We start from the raw sequence: 24,771 nt of genomic DNA on the forward strand, positions 1-24,771 counted from the left end.
TTCATTTTCTTGTGAGCATTCATAGTAAATACTAAGAAACATAATGGAATCAATGAAAAACTGCACACTATCAAATATGCACAATATGCAAAAGACAAACAATTGTGAAAATACAAAAAAGAAAAAAACAAATAATAATAAACAAATAAATAAATAATATTGAAAAGACGTGTTGTAGAGTCCTTGAAAGTGAGTCCATAGGTTTTGGAATCAGTTCACTGTTGAATGCAATGAGCTTATCCACTCTGGTTCAGGAGCCTTATGGTTGAGGGGAAATAATGTTCTGGAACCTGGTGGTGTGGGTATTCGGGTTCCTGTACGTCTGTCACAATGGCAGCAGCGAGAAAAGAGCATGGCCCGGGCGGTGGGGGTTCTTGCTGCTTTCCTATGACAGCACGCTTTGTAGACCTGGTCAATGGTGTAGACACTTTTTATAGATGCATTCTACGGTGAGGACCCTCTTTATTGATGTGTTCAATGGTGGGAACACTCTTTATAGATGTGTTCAATGGTTGGGACATTCATTACTAATGTGTTCAATGGTGGGGACAGTCTTTATAGATGTGTTCATGTCACGGTCCCGGATGTCCCTCCCGTTTATTCTTCATGTTCTCCTAATTCCCTTTTCCCCGTGTTTCTCCTGCTCCCCTGATTGCAGCACACCTGAACCTCATCTAACCTGCAGCATAAATACCCCGGCTTTCCATTCACTCATTGCCAGATCGTTGCTTCAGCCAGTGTGGCAGTTCACATTCTAGGCCCCTTAGAATTGTGTATTCTAAGTTTTGTTTCTGCACTGTTGTTTGCCTGTGTTATCTCTGTCTCTCCGTGTTAACGGGAGCATTGCATGCTGCCAGCCGTCCCGTTCATCCTCCTGCCTGCCGTTCTCCTCCAGCCATGCTCCACCCTTGTCCGCATCCCTGCTCTGCCTCGTCTCGCTGCCCGCCTACCCTCTCCGCTGGCTCAGTGGCTAAATGCCGCGCTCTCACCACAGCGACCCGGGTTCGAACCCCGGTCAAGCCTCGCTCTCCCCTCTGCTTTCGTCGGTCTAATCCTCACTCCCCTGCCTTCCCTGCAACCATTAATAAACATTCTTCTGATTACTCTACCTCCGTGTCAGTGTCCTGCATTTCGGTTCACCTGTTCCTCGCAACAGTTCAATTGTGGGCACACTATTTATTGATGTGTTCAATGGTGGGACACTCTTTATTGATGTGTTCAATGGTGGGGACACTCTTTGTAAATGTGCACAATTGTGGGGAGAACTTTACCTGTGATGGACTGGGCTGTATCCACAGTTTGACTCTCTTCAATGTTTATTGATGCAACATATGAAATTTCGTATCTGAATGCATTAGTGCTTGGTACGGCAACTGCTTTGCCGAAGACCTCAGGAAACTGTAGGGGGTTATATTCACAGCTTAGCACAGCCTTCCCTCTCTGGTCTCTGTCTACACTTCTCACTGCCTCAGTAAAACAGCCAACATAATCAAAGATCCTATCCACTCCGCAATTCTCTCTTCTCTCCTTCTCATTTGGCAGGAGATACAACAGCCTGAAAGTATGCACAACCTAGCTCAAGCAAGGCTTGCTGTTATAAGATATTGAATGGTTCCCTAGTACAATAAAATGGACTGTTGACCTCACAATACACCTCTTTATGATATTGCAGCTTTTGTCTACCTGCACTGCACTTTTTCTGCAACTAAGACTTTATTCTGCACTGTTGTCGTTTTCTCTTGTACTACCTCAATACACTGTTGAAATGAATTGATCTGTATCTGAGACAAGGATCTCAGCATACCATGGTGCATGTGAGAATAATAAACTAAGTTACAACTTTATACCTGACCTAAACCATGAAGAGTGTTTGCATAAAATTGGCCATTTAGAAGTGACAATGCATTTGAGGAGTTCAAGTGCAATGGGGTGTTTGCTATAAGCTCATTGGAAGTAAAGTTAGGAGGGAGTATTTGGGTGGGTTTGTTATCAACTTCAGATATTCAGATATTCTGAAGCTAAGGCATATCCAGTGGGAGGTGAGTCAATGACAAAGCTCCTGTTTTGTACAGCAAAGACCAAGGCTTATCTGAAAGGCCGAGATAAAGTGGACATGAAGAGGATGTTTTTAGGACCAGAAGTCACAGTCTCAGCATTGAAAGACATCAATTTAGCACAGAAATGGGGCAGAATTTCTTTTGCCAGAGGGTGGTGAATCCGTGGAATTCATTGCCACAGATGGCTGTGGAGCCAGGTCATTGGGTACACTTGAAGCGATCTTGATAGGTCTCGATTAGTAAAGGCATCAAAAGTTACGGTAGGAAGGCAGGAGAATGGGCTTGAGAGGGATAGTAAATCAGTCGTGATTGAATGGTGGAGAATTTGAAATGGCCTAAGTTTTCTCCTATAGCTTATGGTCTTATGGACTAAAGGTTCCAAAAGATGGTGAGTTCAGAATAACATGTCAAAATCATAAAGCCAGTGAAAGAGTCTTTGAAAGAGTTGAGGATTGGATGTAATTTGTCATCCAGCTCAGATGGTTTAGCCCTGACACTGTAATTTGAAATTGCAAAGGATTGATATCAATTTCAGGCCAATTTTAATGCATCACAAGTATTTCAGTCCGACAAAAGGGAAACCTTCTGTGCCATAGGATGAGGAAATTCCCGTTGGCTGTATCTGAGGGCAATTGAAGCTACCCTCATGACTATCTGAGAGAAGATTCTCCAAATAACCAGATCATAGTTGCACTTTTGCCAAAGAAAGCAGATTAAGATAATCGAACAGCTTTGTTTTGTACTGGAGGTTTTCAGCAAGGGGATTTTTATGAGGTGCAGTCAGTCAGCAATAGCAATGTTGGCAGTGATGTGGACTTGGGACAAAGGACAACAAAAGTCTAGGCCTCTGCTTTGCACTCAAAGGCCAGCAATGTGGATGGGTGACAAAGGATATCGGTGGATGTTGAGCTGTCCCAGGTCACTGGGTCTCAGGATCAGAAGTCCATTCAAGCAGAAGGCATGAGGTCAGGTCAGTCAGCATGCCTGGAGTTCAAGGTCCTGTGATCAGCTAGTCCAGCGAAGGTACAGTGGTAAATTGTTGACCCAGAATGTTGGGTGGGATCACACTCTGTCGCCTCCGCCCCATCATGTCAGATCTATGGTAACACCCACCCACTTTCTATGTCTGTGCAGCTCCTAACGTTCTCCCATTGTTGATGCCATGGCTTTTTACAATGCACAGTGGTTGGAGCGAAAGGACAAGAGGTGGAACATAAGGCCCCACCCACCACCTTGACGTCTTCCGGACTGTTTGGTGAAGTTCTACCACGACCTGGTTATTTGCAACATGTTCTCTCAGTGAACTCTACTGATGCCAGCCTCCACTTCAATGCTCAGAATATAGAGCATCTCCTTCACAGACAGAAAATATCGATCTCTATAAGGTATTGATTACAATTTAACTGAATGTAAATCTACCCTTCAGACATAGTGAGACTTTATTACCAGATCTTCAATCCAGCCCTTTGAATTGATTCCAGTAACTTAACCATAATGACTCTGTGTTCCTGATGCTCATGACTAATGAGGTAGGGTAAACAGAGAGAATTTATCTTCCATCACCTATAACCATCAATTGAAGGACCAAAGGCATAAATAAAAGCTATTGTGGAAAAGATACCAGATAATAACGTTTTTACCTCAGAGAGTTCTGCTGATGTGATGAACTTATCAGTGCCTGTCCAAGAGAATTGGAACTACACTTCAGACAATAGTTTACAGGGCTGTGGGAAAAGAGGGGTGAAACAGTTGGGTGTGAGTTCTCAACCAGGAGCTGTCATAAATTTGATGGGCTGAATGGACCCTTCCTGTGCCACAACAATTCTGCAGTCCCATGATGTTATTCCAGAATTTATAGCGGTTTCTCAGGATTTATAAAGGGATCTTGATCAGCTGGCCAAGGAATGGCAAATGGAGTTGAATTGGGAAAAGTGTGAGGTGTTGCATTTTGGGAAGACAAATGAAGGTAGGACTTTCACAGTGAATGATAAGGCCCTGTCGAGTGCTGTAGAAAAGAGGGACCAAGGAGTACAAGTGTATTGTTCCCTGAAAATAATGTTGAAGGCAGTTTGGGGGGGGTGGGTGGGAGGTGAGGAGAAAGCTCTTGGCCTTTGGATTTTATCAATCAGGGCAAGGCATATGGATGCTATTTTGCAGTTGTACAAGATGTTGATGAGGCTGCATGTGGAATATTTTAAACATAAGATATTCTGCAGATGCTGGAAATCCAGAATAACACATATAAAACTCTGGAAGAACTCAGCAAATCAGGCAACATCTATGGAAAGGAATAAACAGTCACCATTTAGAGCTGAGATCCTTCATCAGGATTGATATATTTTGTTACTAACATTTAAAAGACATGGATAGGAAAAATTTAGAAGTGTTCCCAACCCAACTTGGACCCCCTTGGTTAATGGTAGGTTTCCAAGGCATAAAAAAAGGTTGGGAATCCCTAGTTTAGAGGGATATGGGCCATATGTGGGCAAAAGTGCAAGTGTCCAGTTTTGGGTCCCTGTATGGTGGGAAGGGAAAAAGTGAAAGGGACCGGTGTTGCATCTTCTACAATTGACATTTGTTGGTCCTTTGTTGAGATGTACAAATAAAGGCAACACATAAAAGGTAATAGTCACGTCATCAGGATACAAAGATATCTTATAATTTATCTGCACATCAGAATGTAAGATATAGGAGCAGAAGTAGGCCATTCGGACCATCGATTCTACTCTGCCATTCAATCATGGGCTGATTCAATTCTTCCAGTCATCCCCACCCCCCTGCTTTCACCCCATACCCTTTGATGCCCTGGCTAATCAAGTACCTATCTATCTCTGCCTTAAAGGCACCCAATGACTTGATCTCTACAGTCACGCGTGGCAACAAATTCCACAGATTTACCACCCTCTGACTAAAGTAATTTATCTGCATCTCTGTTCTAAATGGACACTCTTCAATCCTGAATTCTTGCCCTCTTCTCTTAGACTCCCTACCATGGGATATAACTTTGCCAAATCTAATCTGTTCAGGTCTTTTAACATTCAGAATGTTTCTATGAGATTCCCCCCTCATTCTCTTGAATTCCAGGGAATACAGCCCAAGAGCTGCCAGACGTAACCCTTTCATTCCTGGAATCATTCTCGTGAATCTTCTCTGAACCCTCTCCAATGTCAGTATATCCTTTCTAAAATAAGGAGCCCAAAACTGCACACAATACTCCAAGTGTGGTCCCATGAGTGCCTTATAGAGCCTCAACATCACATCCCTGCTCCTATACTCTATACCTCTAGAAATGAATGCCAACAGTGTATTTGCCTTCTTCACCACTGACTCAAACTGGAGGTTAACCTTGAGGGTATCTTGCACAAGGACTCCCAAGTCCCTTTGCATCTCTGCATTTTGAATTCTCTCCACATCTAAATAATAGTCTTCCGGTTTATTTCTTCCACCAAAGTGCATAACCATACACTTTCCAACATTGTATTTCATTTGCCACTTCTTTGCCCATTCCCCTAAACTATCTAAGTCTCTCTGCAGGCTCTCTGTTTGCTCAACACTACCCACTCCTCCATCTATCTTGGTATCATCAGCAAATGTAGCCACAAATCCATTAATCCCATAGTCTAAATCATTGACGTGCATCGTAAAAAACGGCGGTCCCAACACTGACCCCTGTGGAACTCCACTGGTAACCGGCAGCTAGCTAGAATAGGATCCCTTTATCCCCACTTTCTGTTTTCTGCCAATCAGCCAATGCTCCACCCACGCTAGTAACTTCCCTGTAATTCCATGGGCTCTTCTAAATAGCCTCATGTGCGGCACCTTGTCAAAGGCCTTCTGAACATCCAAGCACACTACATCTACTACATCTCCTTTCTCTACCCTGCTTGTAATTTCCTTTAAACGTTGCAGTAGGTTAGTCAGGCAGGATCTTCCTTTAAGGAAACCATGCTGGCTTTGGTGTATCTCGTCATGTGCCCCCAGGTACTCCATAATCTTATCCCTAACAATCAATTCCAACAACTTCCCAACTACTGATGGCTAACAGGTCTACAGTTTCCTTTCAGCTGCCTCCCAGCCTTCTTAAATAGCGGGTAACATTTGCAATTTTCCAGTCATCTGGAACAATGCCAGAATCTATTGATTCTTGAAAGATCATTGTTAATGCCTCTGCATTCTCTCCAGCTGCTTCCTTCAGAACCCAAGGGTGCATTCCATCAAGTCCAGGAGATTTATCTACCCTCAGACCATTAAACTTCCTGAGCACCTTCTCAGTAATAATTTTCACTGCACAAACTTCACTTCCCTGACATCTCTGCATCTCTGATTACAATATCTCCAGCATCATTTTGTATTGGTCCTATATCTACCCTCAACTCTCTTTTACCCTTTATATACTTAAAAAAGCTTTTAGTATCTTCTTTGATATTAGTCGCCAGCTTCTTTTCATAATTCATCTTTTCCTTCCTAATGACCTTCTTAGTTTCCTTCTGCATGTTTTTAAAAGCTTCCCATTCCTCTATCTTCCCACTAGCTTTGGCTTCCTTGTATGCCCTCTTTTGCTTTTACTTTGGATCTGACTTCACTTGTCAGCCACAGTAATGTCCATCTTCCATTTGAAAATTTCTTCTTATTTGGAATATATCTGTCTTGCACTTCCCTCATTTTTTGCAGAAACTCCAGCTATTGCTGCTCTGCTGTCCTTCCTGCTAGTGTCCCTTTCCAGTCAACTTTGGCCAGTTCCCCTCTCATGCCGTTGTAATTTCCTTTATTCCACTGAAATACTGACACAAATTTCTCCCTCTCAAATTTCAAAGTGAACTCGGTCACATTGTGATCATTATTCCCTAAGGGGTCCTTAACCTTAAGCTCTCTTATCACCTCTGGATCATTGTACAACACCCAATCCAGCACAGTCAATCCCCCAATGGGCTCAACAACAAGCTGTTCTAAAAAGCCATTTGAATGCAGATCTATGGATAGCACTGCCACCATGTTATCTGTTCTTGCACAAAATCTGAGGACTGGTTATCTGAAATTGGAACAATGGAACAACCTTCCACATTAAAAGCACCTTCCAAACAAATGTTGCTTTTCACCCTCCCTGCTCAAAAAGTATAAAGTACTGACTCAAAACTCCCCCTCTGCATCTTCTGTGCAATTAGAGTCATAGTTTAGTCATACAGCACAGAAACAGGTCCTTTGGTCCACCTGGTTCATGTCTAGTCCCATCAACCCGCACCTGGATCATAGTGTTTCATTCTCATCCCTTCCATGTACTTAGACAAACTTCTTAAATGTTGCAATCAAACCCACATTCACCATTTCAGCTAACAGCTCGTTGCTCACTCTGAATGAAGAAGTTCCCCTTCGGGTTCCCCTTAAATATTTCACCTTTCACCATTAACCTATGACTTTCAGTTCTAGTCTCATCCAACTTCAGTGGAGAAAGCCCACTTGCACTTACCCTAACGATACCCAGCATAATTTTGTGTACCTCTATCAAATCTCTCTTCATTCTCCTACACCTATTCAATAAAGAACTAATCTACTCAACCTTTTGCTTTAACTCAGGTCATCAAGTCCCGGTAGCATCCTTATACACAGGGCCGGATTTAGTGGGGTCGGGGCCCCTGGGTTGGAGGCCCTAATGGGCCCCTGCTGACACCGTAAAATGCTGCTGTCTCAAGCAAAAAAAGGCAAGAACAAGAGCAAAGGTTGTACTGGTCTAAATATCAAAGCTGTGGACCAAGACATTGGTTTAGTACAATACCTAGGCTATAAGCTTACAGGCCTTAAGAGGGAGGACAGAAAGTAATGCAGATTCTTAGTCTGAAGGACAGCATCTAAAGCACTCAAAAATAGACCTAGGCTTAGTTGGCTTAGTAAAGTTATGAGGGAGACGAAGTATGATGTACCCAACCTTAAATCTTTATTTAGCTATTGTTGCACATACCATAGGCCTTATTTCTCAAACAATGCCAGAGCATTTTTATCTCGGTATTTTTCTCAACCGTGTGTTCTGAGAAAGTAAAATGGAAATGAGAGAGAGATGGCACCATGGCAAACTAGGAAACTTGACAATACTCCAACAATCTTTTTGGAAAATGAGATCTAGCACATACTAACCTATTGCTGTGCTATGTGGCTTGCAGAGTAAAGACCACTTATTACTTACTAGGTTTGTAAACAATCAACTATTAGCCTACTGCCACAAAAACAGGAGCAATGCACAAGCCTAGATATTTACAAAGTCAGATGCTTGTTTTTAAAATTTAAAGTCTAGTTCTTCTGGATTTCTTCGCAGCAAGGTGCTTGTTCAGATCACTAAAATCCAGTTTCCGAACAAAAGCACTTTCAAGTGACATCAGAGGAAGATGACTCAGCCTGTCCTGTCCCATTGTGGATCTGAGCCTATGTAGTTGCCGTTATCAGGCCTGCCAAGTATGTCACTGGAGCCTCGGATAGCCAGTCCCTTCTTGACCAAAAACTTCACAACCACCAGCACTCTTCTCAATACGTTGGTCCAGTAGACACACTCTGACTGGAACTGTTTCTGCAGTTCTGTATCTATTCTTCCGCTGTCAGACACTAGTGTAACGTAGGTCAGTATTGTTTTCCTGCAGTGTTCGCTATTTTCATGCTCCCCTATGTACTCAGCAGCATGTTTCCAGTCGCTAAAGCCAGTTTCGAAGCTGGACTGACAGTTACCATCACTGAAGATGCAGCATGCAAAACAAAACACACAGCTGGTGGGAGGGGAATATAAGAGCCATTGCCTTGATATGTACTCACCATTTACCAGCTTGCGTTTGAAGTGAAATTCGGAGAAAAAACATCTCTGCTGTTTGTATACTCATTCCAAAGCTTTGCTATCCACATCCTTATTCTGGCAGGACTCCGGCCCTTTCTTAGCCCAGTACGCTCGGACTGAATCATCTAACGTTTCCTTTCCCCAGCGAGCAGGATCAGTGCCATAAGGATCCTCAGTAGCAGTAACGTTAACATTAATGGCGACTCAACTTGGTTGTTCGGAGGCCTCTGTGGTTGGGAATCCCAAAGTCATGCTCTCTGCCTCTTCAATGTTAGCTGCTGACTGTGGCAAGGACGGTGGTCCCGTGCTAACAATGGTGCTAGCGCTAGCTGTTGAACAAGTCTCCATTTATCCACCGGTCTCAGACTGTGACAAGAGGGATGATACTGCTGCATCATCGAGAACAGGTTTAAAAAGTTCTGTCAATTTCAATGTCTTTTTTAATGCTTCTTTCTCACGGTCCTTTTTCTCTTGTTTCTTTTTTCTTTTCTGTGCTCCACTCTCATATGTTTTTGTCCACCATGATGATAGCTACCTATTTTAGGCCCCTCTGCAGCTCTGGCCCCTGGGCTGCAGCCCAGCCTAGCCCTGCCTAAAGTCCGGCCCTGCTTATTATATACTTCCATTATTATTGATTCTTACCTGTAGGTTGGTGACCAGAGCTGTGCACATAACCCCAGATTAGGCCTCACCAACATCTTATACAACTTCAACATACCCAACTGTACTCCTGTACTCTATACAATACTATCTCCCTGTGTCACCACTTTCAAAGATTAATGGGTCTGTATTCCTTGATCCTTCTGTTCTGCCGCACTCCACAAATCTATCAAGTCTTCCTTCATTTTCCTGTGCTACACTCTTCTAATTAGCGCAACTTGCTGATATAGTGGGAAGGATGAGAGTGCTGGGGGAGTGATAAAACTTGTCCAGTATTTGGAGCATGAGGGAAAATCATATTGCTCTGTTATCCTCTCTCTCTTATCTATCTTTGAATTTGCTGGGAGGTCTACTTACCAGGAGCATGTGGTGCCACATGGTCTATCATGAAGGCATCAGACAATCCTACTTTGACAGGGTGCTGTGCTGAATTTATCTGAGTCACAGTTATTGGAACCTAGAGAACAGATTAAAGAGCAATGTTAACCTTCAATATTAATGCCATCTGTGCAGCTTGATAGGGAAACACCTTTTCTCCCCAGGTAAAACCATTGATCAGCTGAAGCTTTTTGACAACCTTCTGTTCCCATTAGATCCACTATCAAAGAGAAAAGGTGCATTTCTATAACATCTTGTAGGTTGGATGAAATACGAGAGGTGATTGATAAGTTTGTGGCCTAAGGTAGAAGGGGTCAATTTTAGAAAACCTAGCATATTTATTTTTCAACGTAGTCCCCTCCTACATTTACACACTTAGTCCAGCGGTCGTGGAGCATATGGATCTTGGACCTCCAGAAAGTGTCCACAGCAGGGGTAATTGATAAATTTGTGGCCCAAGGTAGAAGGAGATGAGTTATTAACTTCAAACTTTCTGCATAATCACTCAAAGAGTTGAACTGCATGTGCATGTAACGAGAGCTGTATAACTCATCTCCTTCTATCTGCCACTTTTCAGCCCACTTTTTCAGCTGATGCAGATCTCTCAGCAAGCCATGATAGGCTTCATAGCTGTCCTCTACATCCTCAATCTTTCCCAAACACATTTGACAAACTCTATCTCATCTAGTCCTGTTATAGTATGGTATTCCATCTCAATATGCGGAAAGTTAAAATCATTACTGTAACAACCTTATGTTTCCTGCAACAGTTTGCAATCTCTCTATAAATTTGTTTCTCTAAATCCTGAGGACTGTTGGGAGGTCTGTAATATATCCCCCTTAACATGGTCATACCTTTCTTATTTCCCAGTTCCATCCATAATGCCTCACTAGACGAGTTCTCCAGTCTGTTCTGATGGTGCACTGCTGTGACATTTTCCCTGACTGGTAACACCACCCATCCTCCTTTAATATCTCTGGCTCTGTCACATCTAAACCTATGGAATCACGGAATATTGAGCTACACTCACAACACGCTGGAGGAACTCAGCAGGTCGGGCAGCATCCGTGGAAAAGATCGGTATTGAGCTGCCAGTCCTGCCAGTCCTGCCCCTCCTGCAACCAAGTCTCACTAGTTGCTACAATATTATGATTCCAGGTGTTGATCCATCGCCCTGAGCTTATCCCCCTTTGCTACGATACTTCTTGCATTGAAATATACGCAGCTCAGGACACTAGTTGCATCATGCTCAACCTTTTGATTCCTGACTTTGTCTGAGATCTTAACAACATCTGTCTCCACAACCTGTCCACTATCTGTTCTGGCACTCTGGTTCTCATCCCCCTGCAACTCTAGTTTAAACCTTCCAGTGCAGCCTTTGCAAACCTTCCTGCTAATTTACAGAACAGCATGTTTAGTCCCAGAGCCATCAAAGGTTCCTCATACGTTAATATTTTCATTCCCGGAATCATTGTCGTGAGCCTCCTCTGCACCCTCTCCAATGCCAGTGCATCCTTTCTCAGATAAGGGAACCAAGACTACTCATATACTCCAAAACGCAAACACGAGGAAATCTGCAGATGCTGGAAATTCAAGCAACACACACAAAATGCTGGTGGAACGCAGCAGGCCAGGCAGCATCTATAGGAAGAAGCACGGTTGACGTTTCAGGCCGAGACCCTTCATCAGGACTAACGAAGGGTCTCAACCCAAAATATCGACTGTGCTTCTTCCTATGGGTGCTGTCTGGCCTGCTGCGTTCCACCAGCATTTTGTGTGTGTTGCATATACTTGAAATGTGTTCTGACCAATGCTTTATAAAGCCTCAGCATTACAATCTTGCTTTTATATTCTAGTGCTCTTAAAATGAATGCTAATACTGCAAACACAAAGAATTCTGCAGGTGCTAGAAATTCAAGCAACACACATCAAAGTTGCTGGTGAACGCAGCAGGCCAGGCAGCATCTCTGGGAAGAGGTACAGTTGACGTTTCGGGCCGAGACCCTTCGTCAGGACTAACTGAAAGAAGAGCTAGTAAGAGATTTGAAAGTGGGAGGGGGAGGGGGAGATCCAAAATGATAGGAGAAGACAGGAGGGGGAGGGATGGAGCCAAGATCTGGACAGGTGATTGGCAAAGGGGATATGAGAGGGTCATGGGACAGGAGGCCCAGGGAGAAGGAAAAGGGGGAGGCGGGGGGAAAGCCCAGAGGATGGGCGAGGGGTGTAGTCAGAGGGACAGAGGGAGAAAAAGGAGAGAGAGAGAAAGAATGTGTGTATAAAAATAAATAACAGATGGGGTACGAGGGGGAGGTGGGGCATTAGCAGAAGTTAGAAAAGTCAATGTTCATGCCATCAGGTTGGAGGCTACCCAGACGGAATATGAGTTGTTGTTCCTCCAACCTGAGTGTGGCTTCATCTTTACAGTAGAGGAGGCCGTGGATAGACATTTCAGAATGGGAATGGGATGTGGAATTAAAATGTGTGGCCACTGGGAGATCCTGCTCACAGCTATCTGGACTATTCCTCTTCTCACCCTGTCTTTTGCAAAAATGCCATCCCCTTCTCGCAATTCCTCTGTCTCCGCCGCATCTGCTCTCAGGATGAGGCTTTTCATTCTAGGACGAGGGAGTTGTCCTCCTTTTTTAAAGACAGGGGCTTCCCTTCCTCCACCAACAACTCTGCTCTCAGACGCATCTCCCCCATTTCACGCACATCTGCTCTCACTTCATCCTCCCGTCATCCCACTAGGAATAGGGTTCCCCTGGTCCTCACTTACCACCCCACCAGCCTCTGGGTCCAACATATTATTCTCCGTAACTTCCGCCACTTCCAACGGGATCCCACCACTAAGCACATCTTTCCCTCCCCCCCCTCTGCTTTCCGCAGGGATCGCTCCCTTGTCCATTCGTCCCCCCCATCCCTCCCACTGACCTCCCTTCTGGCACTTATCCGTGTAAGCGGAACAAGTGCTACACATGCCCTTACACTTCCTCCCTTACCACCATTCAGGGCCCCAAACAGTCCTTCCAGGTGAGGCGATACTTCACCTGTGAGTTGGCTGGGGTGATATACTGCGTCCGGTGCTCCCGATGTGGCCTTCTATATATTGGCAAAACCCGACGCAGACTGGGAGACCGCTTTGCTGAACACCTACACTCTGTCTGCCAGAGATGCTGCCTGGCCTGCTGCATTCACCAGCAACTTTGATGTGAGTTGCTAATACCGCATTTGCTTTCCATATGGAGTTTATACATTTTCCCTGTGAAGATATGGATTTCTGCTGGGTTCACATATTTGCTGTTCTGTAAGTTAGCAACCATAACTTATTCCTTAGTCCAGGGATGAAGGAAAATACTCAAAAGGAATTTACAGGACATGTGAAAGGAAATAGTAAAGGGACAGGCGTTTTGTCCCACCATGTTGTGCAAACAAATTAAACTAGTAATTGAATAAGACCATAAGATAGAGTAGCAGAATTCGGCCAATTGGCCCATCAAGTCCGCTCTGCTATTTCATCATGGTTGATTCATTTTCCCTCTCAGCTCCAATATCCTGCCTTACCCCGGTAACCCTTCATGCCCTGACCAATCAAGAACCTGTCAACCTCTGCCTTAAATATACATTAAGATTTGGCCTCCACAGCTGCCTGTGGCAATGAATTCCACAGACTCACTACTCTTTGGCTAAAGAAATTCCTCCTCATCTCCATTCTAAAATGATGCCTCTCTATTTTGAGGTTGTGTCCTCTGGTCTTAGACAGCCCAGCATAGGAAACATCCTCTCCACGTCCACTCTATCAAGGCCTTTTACCATTAGTTAGGTTTCAATTAGGTCATTCTTCATTCTCCTAAATTCCACTGAATACAGGCCCAGAGCCATCAAATGCTCTTCATATGACAAGCCATTTAATCTTGGAATCATTTTTGTGAACTTCCTTTGAACAGTCTCCAGTTTCAGCAAATCCTTTCTAAGACAAGGGCCCAAACCTGCTCACAGTACTCCAAATGAGATCTCACCAGTGCTTTATAAAATCCCAACATTACATCCATAGTCATAGTCATACTTTATTGATCCTGGGGAAAATTGATGTTCGTTACAGTTGCACCATAAATAATAAATAGTAATGGGACCATAAATAGCTAAATGGTAATATGTAAATTATGCCAGTAAATTATGAAATAAGTCCAGGACCAGCCTATTGGCTCAGGGTGTCTGACCCTCCAAGGGAGGAGTTGTAAAGTTTGATGGCCACAGGCAGGATTGACTTCCTATGACGCTCTGTGTTGCATCTCTGTGGAATGAGTCTCTGGCTGAATGTACTCCTGTGCCCACCCAGTACATTATGTAGTGGATGGGAGACATTGACCAAGATGGCATGCAACTTAGACAGCATCCTCTTTTCAGACACCACCGTCAGAGAGTCCAGTTCCATCCCCACAACATCACTGGCCTTACGAATGAGTTTGTTGATTCTGTTGGTGTCTGCTACCCTCAGACTACTGCCCCAGCACACAACAGCAAACATGATCGCACTGGCCACCACAGACTCGTAGAACATCCTCAGCGTCGTCCGGCAGATGTTAAAGGACCTCAGTCTCCTCAGGAAATAGAGACGGCTCTGACCCTTCTTGTAGACAGCCTCAGTGTTCTTTGACCAGTGCAGTTTATTGTCAATTCATATCCCCAGGTATTTGTAATCCTCCACCATGTCCACACTGATCCCCTGGATGGAAACAGGGGTCACCGGTACCTTAGCTCTCCTCAGGTCTACCACCAGCTCCTTAGTCTTTTTCACATTAAGCTGCAGATAATTCTGCTCACACCATGTGACAAAGTTTCCTATAGTAGCCCTGTACTCAGCCTCATCTCCCTTGCTGATGCATCCAACTATGGCAGAGTCATCCGAAAACTTCTGAAGATGACAAGACTCTGTGCAGTAGTTGAAGTCCACGGTGTAAATGGTGAAGAGAAAAGGAGACATGACAGTCCCCTGTGGAGCCCCAGTGCTGCTGATCACTCTGTCGGACACACAGTGTTGCAAGCACACGTACTGTGGTCTGCCAGTCAGATAATCAAGAATCCATGATACCAGGGAAGCATCCACCTGCATCGCTGTCAGCTTCTCCCCCAGCAGAGCAGGGCGGATGGTGTTGAACGCACTGGAGAAGTCAAAAAATATGACCCTCACAGTGCTCGCTGGCTTGTCCAGGTGGGCGTAGACACGGTTCAGCAGGTAGACAATGTCTTTATATTCCAGTCCTCTTGAAATGAACACTAACATCACACTTACCTTCCTCACCACAGACTCAGCCTGCAAATTAACCTTTAGGGAATTCTGCACCTGGATTCCCAAGTCCCTTTTCACCTCAGATTTTTGTATTTTCTTTCCATTTAGAAAATATTCAACCCTTTCATTTCTTCTACTAAAGTGCATGATCATACACTTCCCAAAACTGTTTTTCATCTGCCACTTCTTTGCCCATTCTCCTAATCTGTCTAAGTCCTTCTTGTAGCCTCCCCATTTCCTCAAAACTATATGCCCCTCCATCTATCTTTATATCATCTGCAAACTTTTCAACAAAGCCATCAATTTTATCATCCCAATCATTGACATACTACGTAAAAAGAATCGGTCCCAACACAGACCCCTGTGGAACAGCACTAGTCACTGGCAGCCAGTCAGAAAAGGTTTCCTTCATTCCCACTCTTTGCCTCCTGCCAATCAGCCACTGCTTTATCCATGCTAGAAACTTCTGTGTAATACCATGGGCTCATAACTTGTTAAGCAGCCTCATGTGTGGCACCTTGTCAAAGGCCTTCTGAAGATCAAAGTACACAACATAGACTGATTCTCCTTTGTCTATCCTGCTTGTTATTTCCTCAACGAGTTCCAACAGATTTGTCAGGCAGGATTTTCCCTTAAAGAAACCTTTTCTCTTAAAGCTGACTGTGGCTTATTTATTATGTGCCTTCAAGTACCCCGAAACCACATCCTTAAATCAAATCCAATATCTTCCCAAGCACTAAACTCAGACTAACTGGTCTATAACTTCCTTTCTTCTGCCTCCCTCCCTTCTTGAAGGGTGGAGTGATATTTGCAATTTTCCAATCCTCCTGAACCATCTCAGAATCTATTGATTCTTGATAGATTATTACTAATGTCTCTACAATCTCTTTAGCTTCCTCTTTCAGAACCCTGGATATAGCCCATTTAGTCCAGCTGATTTATCTTTCTTCAGATCTTTGTTTCCCAAGCACCTTCTCCCTAGTAATAGCAACTGCACTGATTTCTGTCCCCGATACTCTCAAACTTCCACCATACTGTTAGTGTCTTCCACAGTGAAGACTGATGCAAAATACTTATTTAGTTTGTATGCTATTTCCTTATTCCCCATTAATACTTCTCCAGCGTCATTTTCCAGCAATCCAGTATCTACTCTTGCTTCCCCTTTTCTACATATATGTGTAAAAAAAACTTTTGGTATCCTCTTAAATATTATTGGCTAACTTTCCTTCATATTTCATCTCCCCTCCTTGGCTTTTTTTTTAGTTGCTTTCCGATGGTTTTCAAAACTTTCCTGATCCTGAAACTTCCCATTATTTTATGGTCCCTATATATGGCCCCTCTTTTATGTTGACTTTGACTTCCCTTGTCAGCGTGCCTTTGACTTCCCACATCATCCTGCCTTTAGAATTCTTCTTCTTTGGGATGTATCTATCCTGTGCTTTCTAAATTGCTCCCAGAAACTCCAGCCACTGCTGCACAGCTATCATCCCTGCTAGTGGCCCCTTCCAATCAACTCTACCATGCCTCTGTAATCCCTTTTACTCCACTGCAATACTAATACATCTGACCTTAGCATCTGAATTCTGTCATATTATAATCACTGCCTCCTTAGGGCTCCTTTACCTTAAGCTCCCTGATCAAATCTGGTTCATTACACAACACCCAATCCAAAATAGGCATTCCTTGAGTGGGCTCAACCACAAGCTGCTCTAAAAAGCCATCTCGTAGCCATCTACAAATTCTTCCTTGATATTCAGCACCAACCTGATTTTCCCAATCTACCTGTATATTGAAATCCCCATTGACTATCGTAACGTTTCCCTTTTGACATGCCTTTCCTATTTCTTGTTGCAATTTGTTTCCCACATCCTGGCTACTGTTTGTAGACCTGTATATAACTTCCACTAGAGTCCTTTTATCCTTGCAGTTTCTTTATTCCACCCACAAGGATTCTGCATCTTCCAATTCTCTGTCTCCTTTTTCTAAGGCTTTGATTTCATTTGTTCCCAACAGAGCCACCCAACACCTCTGCCTACCTGCCTGTCCTTTCGATACAACGTGTATCCTTGGACGTTAAGCTCCCAACTATGATCTTCTTTCAGCAATTACTCAGTGATGCCCACAATGTCATACCTGCCAACTTCTGTCTGTGCTACAGAATCGTCTACCTTATTCCGAATACTGTGCATTCAAATATAACACCTTCAGTCCTGTACTCATTACGCTTTTTGATCCTGTTCCCCCTTTTCACTGCAACTCATTCGACTGACTGCAATTTTTCCCTATCATCTGCCTGTCCTTCCTCACAACACACTGCCTCTGCTCATAATCCTAACCTCACTCTGTTTCCCACTCCCCCTGCCAAATTAGTTTATGCCCTCCCCCAAAGCTCTAGCAAACCATAACGATATTGGTCCCCCTCAGGTTCAGGCGCGACCCATCCCTTTTGTGCAGGCCATACCTTCCCCAGAAGAGATCCCAATGATCCAAAAATCTGAAACATCTGCCCCCTGCACCAGTTCCTTAGCCATACATTCATCTGCCAAATTATCCTATCCTGACCCTCACTGGTGTGTGGCACAGGCATCAACGTAGAGATCACTACCCTCGAGGTCCTGCTTTTCAGCTTACTACCTGTCCCACTAAATTCTTTCTTTAGGACCCTCTCAATTTTCATTCCTATGTCATTGGTGCCAATGTGTACCAAGACCTCTGGTTGCTCATCCTCCCCCTTTAGAACGTCGTCACCTGATCTGAGACGTCCCTGACCCTGGCACCTGGGAGGCAACATACCATCCGTGTGTCCCTTTCACATCCACGGCATCTCGTGTCTATTCTTCTAACGATGGACTCCTCTATCATGACTGCAATCCTCTTCTCCCCCTTCCCTTCTGAGCCACAGAGTCAGAGACCCGGTCGCTGTGGCTCATCCTAGTAGGTTGCCCCCTCAACAGTATCCAAAATGGTATACTCATGATTGAGGGGAACAGCAACAATGGTACTCTGTACTGGCTGCCTATTTCCCTTCCCTCTCCTGACACAAAGCCTCCTCACTCTAACCCTGGTCCAGTCACACAATGGCTGCTCTAAAAAATCGCCACTCCACTTGTCCCTGCTTTATTTTTATTTACCCTTGCTAATGAATTGCCATTAAAAAAGCTAAAGTCCCATGAAAGCTCTTTTCTTAAATCTCTCTCTCCCCAACCCACATGAGGCTTGCGACCACGCTGCTGAAAAACGAACAGGATAGAGTGGCCACTGAGTGTGTACTGATGTATAAAGAGACATGTTTCCACTCTGTTTCCCATCTCTGACTCTACCTATTCCATGAGCTGCTCCTCAAGTCAAGTTGTGTTTATTGTCATGTGCAGAAGTACAGTGAGGTACAATGAAAAACCTGCTTACCGTAGAATTACCTGCTCATAGGTTCAGACAACAGATAGAATATAAATTATTCATAGATCATGCAAGACAGTGAAGAGGAAAAAAGGACTGTATAGAGCAAGGCCTTCATTAAGAAAAGAAGATAGAATCACAAACAAGTCCATTGAAATACAAGAACTGGTCTTCCATTGCTGAGGTAGGTTAGGGTTGTGTAAGGCAGTTTAAGAAGTCAAGGCCATAGGTCAGGCAGCATCTATGGAATGGAATGGTTTTGGGCTGATACCCTTCATCAGGACAGTAACCCTAATGAAGGGTCTTGACCTGAAATGCTGACTCTTTATTCCTTTCCATAGATGCGGCCTGGCCTGCTGAGCATTTTGTGTGTGCTACTCTGGATTTGCAGCATCTGCAGAATCTATTGTGTTTATATTATTACTTAGCCGCTGAGAGCAAAACTGCCCATGGCAGCCCAGTTATGGTTTCACCAAAACTCTGAAAAGTTACTGTGAGGTATTCTTCCCATTGTGTTTCTCCCCACCCCTGGGTAACTTTCCATACTCACGTCCTTGTAGCTGAACACGATTCTCCCTTCTTGACACAGCATGGCCTGGAAGGTGAAACTACCAACGTCCTCCCGGTCAGGCAGAAACACTTTATCCCACTGGATGACAAATGCTGTCCCTGAACAGTAAAGACAGGACCAGTGAGATGTGATGCAGAGACGCGTGGCAACTTGTGACAGTGCAGAGGAGAACCACAAAACCTAAAACCTACCCTGGTGGCAGTGGCATGAGTGATCAGGAATGTATTAAGTGATTTGGGTCACTTGCAAAATAAAAACATTTTGGAATGGTTTTACTTTTGATTACTAAAAGACAAAGTGAAATTTGATTTGGAATGTTACCAATCATTACCCAAGAGAAGCAAAGGTATAAACTACTATCAGTTTATTTTTAAGCAGAACATTTCTTTACTCAGAGCTTTACTTACCTTCTTGAACAGACTTCCAAACAAAACCACGGAATTGTCTAAAATTGATGTTGGTATAATCAGAATGTGTTTGGATCTTTTTGGATAAAGAAATTGAAAAAAATCAAATACTTCTTCCTCATGAATCTTGTGATTAAGGGGAGTTGTTGCCAACATCTGCAGGATTCACAATATTACTATACAACTTCCATTGCTTTCTAGCAATTAATTTCAGGCAAAGGAGCTTTATTTTCATGTGTACAAGTATGGTGTAGTTCAGGTACCATACCTGTTTTTCCAGCAAGCTCCTGTGTTTTATTTCTCCTTGGTCCTACTTGGGCATAGTCAAGTTCTGCCATTCTCTAGAGAAGTATCTGCCCTTGAGTCCACCAGAAACATTACCACCCATCATCAAGGACCCCCACCATCCAGACAATGCTCTCTTCTTACCACTACCATCAGGCAGGAGATAAAGGAGCTTTAAGTCCCACGCCACCAGGTTCAGGAACAATTATTACCCTACAAACATCAGGCTCCTGAACCACCATGAATAACTTCATTTAACTCAACACTAATTCCACAACCTATGAACTCACTTTCAAGTTCTCTACAACTCATGTTCTTGGTAGTATCTATCTATCTATCTATCTATCTATCTATTTATTTATTTATTATTTTTTATTTGCACAGTTGTCTTCTTTTCCATATTGGTTGTTTGTCAGTCTTTGTGTGTAGTTTTTTGTTGATTCTAGTGTATTTCTTTGATCTACTGTGAATGTCTGCAAGAAAATGAATCTGAGGATAGCATATGGTGACATATACATACTTTGAACTTTGAACATATCGCTATTGTAATGGCAACAACCTGCACAAAATGTCCCAAAGGGCTGTGCATAAAGAGAATAGATGCTGGACCATGAAGATGTTAAAGACATAGAACATAGAACACTATAACACAGTACAGACCCTTTGGCTCTTGAAGTTGTGCTGACTTTTTAACCTACTCTAAGATCAATTGGACATTTCCCTCCTACATTTTTTCTATCATCTACTGTATGGGCCTATCTATGGGTTCTGTTAATGTCCCTAATCTATCTACCTTTATCCACACATTCACCACTCTCTGTAAAATACTTGCCACTGATTTTCCTCCAATCACCTTAAAATTATTTGCCCTGGTATTAGCCCCCTGGGAAAGAAATCTCTGGCTGTCCACATGATTATTGCCTCCAGTGTACAAGAATAAGGAAAAGTTCCCATAATTCTGCAGGGCACTGTTGAGACCACACCTGTAGTAGGGTATACAGTCCTTAATTCAAAAAGCACACTTGCATTGGGTGCTGTACAGAGAGGATTCGGTAGGTTGATTCCTGAGGTGAGAGGGCTGTTCTGTGAGGATTGAGAAGAATGGCCCACTATTCTCTGGTGAATTTTGGGATATCTAGGTGACCTTACTGAGACAAAGACAATTCTAAGGGAGTTGTCAGGGTATCTGCAGTGAGGATACTTTCCCAGGTGGGAGCAGTCTTAAGAAAATAAGACCATAAGACGAGTCTGCCTTCTGCCTTCTCCCCCATAAACTTTGACATGCTTACTAATCAAGAACTTATCAACCTTTCCTTTAAATCTAGAACAAACTCCACAGGTTCATCAACCTCTGGTTAAAGAATGTCCTCCTCATCTCTGTTCTAAAGGGACATTCTTGTCTTCTGAGGCTGTGCTCTAAGGTTCTAGACTTTAAGTTAAGGGACTAAACATATGATTAACGTGAAAAGGGCATTCCTTGATGTATATGAATTCCTGGAATCCTCTAATGCTAAGACATTAGTACACACTGAGCTGGGATAAGCAAATGTTGTGGCCATAGGGGAATGAGGGTTATGGGAAACAAGCTGGAATATGAAGCTGAGATCAAGATCAGCTCTGCTGTGGTCTAATTGAATACTGGATCAGGCTTGAGAGGCCGAGGAGCCTGTGCCTTATATTCCATGGAAGGAAAAGGCATTAAAAATCCAATTAAACAGATTTGGCTTGAGGTTTATTTTGCAAAGGGAAGCAAGTTGGAGAGGTAGCGAGATTTGTAGATTAAATTCTAGAGTAAGGCACAAGATGCATAATTGCAAAGCAATAGCTAATGTTTTGAGAAAGGAGAACACAAAAGAAATCTGTATTTGGACAAGAAAAGTACTTGGCAATGAATGTTGGTTAATTAATTAATTTCAGTGGGATGAATTAAGATCTTACCCAAAGAGAGTTACAAGACCAAAAGATGGATTGTTTATTAAATCCCACATAGTTTTAATGTCTCTGCAACAATGGTGAATTTAATCTTTCCCCCTACTTTCCTTATTGTGCAGTATTTAAATCTCATGCTTGCCTGTAGACTTATAGAATGTGCCATTCTCCCTTTCTAAAGTAAGATTATTAAAGTTGTCTCTTTGAACTCTGAATGGCCAGAATCAATTAAACTTCACATGAATCTCAATATTTTACTTGGACACATCTCAAAATCAGAATTCCGCAACACTGGCTGTTAACTTTATGTCTAACAATAACTCTCATCATTTTTTCAATCCAAGTTATTATCAAACTCAATTGCAGAAACAGGGATAATTACACTCTGTGCTAATGAGTGTACGTTCGCAGTCTTTGGCTGCTGTAGCCACTTCAAGGTTTGACGTTATTGTGCATTCAGAGATGCTCTTCTGCACACCACTGGGGTAACATGTGGTTTTGTGAGTGACTGCCACCTTCCTGTAAGCTTGAAACAGTCTGGCCATTCTCCTCTGACCACTCTCATTAACAAGGTGTTCCCACCTTTAGAACTGATGCTCACTAGGTTTGTTTCTTTTTAAATTTATCATATTATTCTCTGTAAATTATAGTGACTGTTGTGCATGAAAATCCCAGGAGATCAGCAGTGTCTGAGATACTCAAACCACCCCATCTGGCACCAACAATCATTCCATGGTCAAAGTTATTTGGATCACATTTCTTCCGCATTCCAATGTTTGGTCTGAATAATAACTGAACCTCTTGACCTTGTCTGCATACTTTTATGCAATGAGTTGCTGCCTCATGATTGGCTGATTAGATATTAGCATTAGTGAGCAGGTAAACAGGTGGCCACTGAGCGTATGTTCCAACAGGTAAAGTGTTGTAACTAAACTGTGACTGGTCTGTTAAGATGAAAATATTCATAATTTACTGTTAGCTACATGGTGGGATCACTGGCACAGAAGTAAAGAGCACTGTTTAATCTAAAAGATCACAAGAAAAATAAAAATTTGGATGCGCTTCAATTCAATTTAACTTATCAACTAACAATTTAATTGCACCATTCTTTATAGTACATCCAGCTGTGTCTTAGATGTTGGATTCATGGACTTAGTATTGGCGTTCTGTTCATACCAACACTATGATAAGTAAACCCCGAGTTAAGGTCTGGCCTAAAGCTCCAGTGAGATTCAGTTTATTGTATTAACTTACACAGATGTAATGTCAAATTTGGGATAAGGCTCCAGGTATAGCTGCTTCAAAGCCATAGGAATCATGTAACATATGAGAATTCCTGGCTTGGAATCAGTTTTGGGAATTGTCCTCTAATAACTGTAAGCACATACATGGGTTATTTAGCAAGGATAACAATACTGTCAACAAAGAGTTTGTACATTCTCCACATGGCCGTGTTGTTTTTTCCCACATACCAAAGATGTATGATTAGGGTTAGTGACTTGTGGGCACTGGGAGCATAGTGACACTTGTGAGCAGTCCAGCACAAATCTCACCGATTTAATTTGATGCAAATGACACATTTGCATCTACTGTGCTGAAGTGTTTTGAGGGATTGGTTATGGCTAGAATTAACTCATGCCAGAGCAAGGTCCTGGACCCACTGCCAACTGCCTACCACCACAACAGGTCTATAGTGGATGCAATCTCACGGGCTGTCCATTCAGCCTTGACCAACTGGAAAACAGCAATACCTATGTCAGGCTGCTGTTTATTGATTACAGCTCAGCATTCAACACTTTCATCCTCTTAGTACTAATCATCTCTACAGATGTACAAGGAGAGCATTGTCATCTGGTATAGAGGCCCTAATGGATCGAAGAGGCTGCACAGGGTTATAGACTCAGCCAACCCCATCATGCAGGATATCTTCAAAAGCTAGTCCCTCAGGAAGATGGCATCCATCATTAAAGGCCTCCACCAACAAGGACATGCCCTCTTCTCATTACTACAACAGGGACGAAGTACAGCAGCCTGAGGGCACACACTCAGTGATTTTGAAACAGCTTCCTCACTATTTTGCTCTCTTTTCGCATGACTGTTTGGGTTATGAACAATTCTCAGGGGCGGAACCCTGTCGTGACCTTGGGAGAACTTGCAATGTTACTGGAGAACCAGAGTATGCTGAGATGGGTCATAGTGCCAGTCAGTGACCCCACTTGCTTATCAAGCTTTTGTTCTCTTCTTGCTCCTAAGAACAATGGTTCCCAGCTGGAGATTGGGCCCACTCATACAAGCAGTCTTGCTTCATGTAATGTAGAGGGTGGGGAGTGAATACCAATTGCAATGGTATCATCATGTCAGCTCAAGAATAACCTCCTTCTATGTCTATAGAAATTGTGCTGGAGGTGGTAACAAAGATTAGCTTTAATTGTCACATGTGCATCAATACATTGAAGCATACAGTGAAATGAGTCCTTTGTGTCAAATCAAGTCAGTGAGGATTATACAATGCAGCCTGCAAGTGTCATCATATTTCTGGTGTCAACACGGCATGCTCAGAACTTACTAACCCTAACCTTATATCTGGAATAGAACATAGAACATAGCAAAAGCACAGATCCTTTGTGGGCTGAACCAATTAAATTAGTAATCAAATGGGCAACTAAACTCTGACTAAACAATGTCCATATCCTTAAAGCCCCTAATGCTTCTGCCTCTACCACCACCCCAGGCAATGCTCTCCAGGCACCCACCACTCTCTTTGTAAAACACGTCCTCCTCATATCTTCTTTGAAATTACCCCCCCCCCCCCCCCCAGCTGAAATGCATGCTCTCTGGAATGTGGGAGAAAACTGGAGCACATGGAGGAAAGTCACATGGTCACAGGGTGAACGTACAAATTCCCTTTAGACAGCGGCAGGAATCAAACCCCAGTTGGTGATCACTGGTGCTGTAAGGCAATCGCACTAACCTCTAATCTACTGTGAGTG

The 24,771-nt window shown here is 43.2% G+C and overlaps 1 protein-coding gene across 2 annotated transcripts in view; it reads right to left on the reverse strand.

The window, feature by feature from the left end:
• Positions 1–24,771, reverse strand: part of LOC140191385 (plexin domain-containing protein 1-like) — a 618,167-nt gene that overhangs the window by 307,685 nt on the left and 285,711 nt on the right. For both annotated transcript variants that reach the window (XM_072248762.1, XM_072248761.1), the window contains exons 6-7: positions 19,140–19,258; positions 9,886–9,985 (exon numbers count right to left, since the gene is read on the reverse strand). In XM_072248762.1, coding sequence (XP_072104863.1) covers positions 9,886–9,985; positions 19,140–19,258 — 219 coding nt within the window. The remainder of the gene's footprint in view (positions 1–9,885; positions 9,986–19,139; positions 19,259–24,771) is intronic.

Source organism: Mobula birostris, chromosome X (genome assembly GCF_030028105.1).
Source record: "Mobula birostris isolate sMobBir1 chromosome X, sMobBir1.hap1, whole genome shotgun sequence".
In the NCBI taxonomy this organism is placed as follows: domain Eukaryota; kingdom Metazoa; phylum Chordata; class Chondrichthyes; order Myliobatiformes; family Myliobatidae; genus Mobula; species Mobula birostris.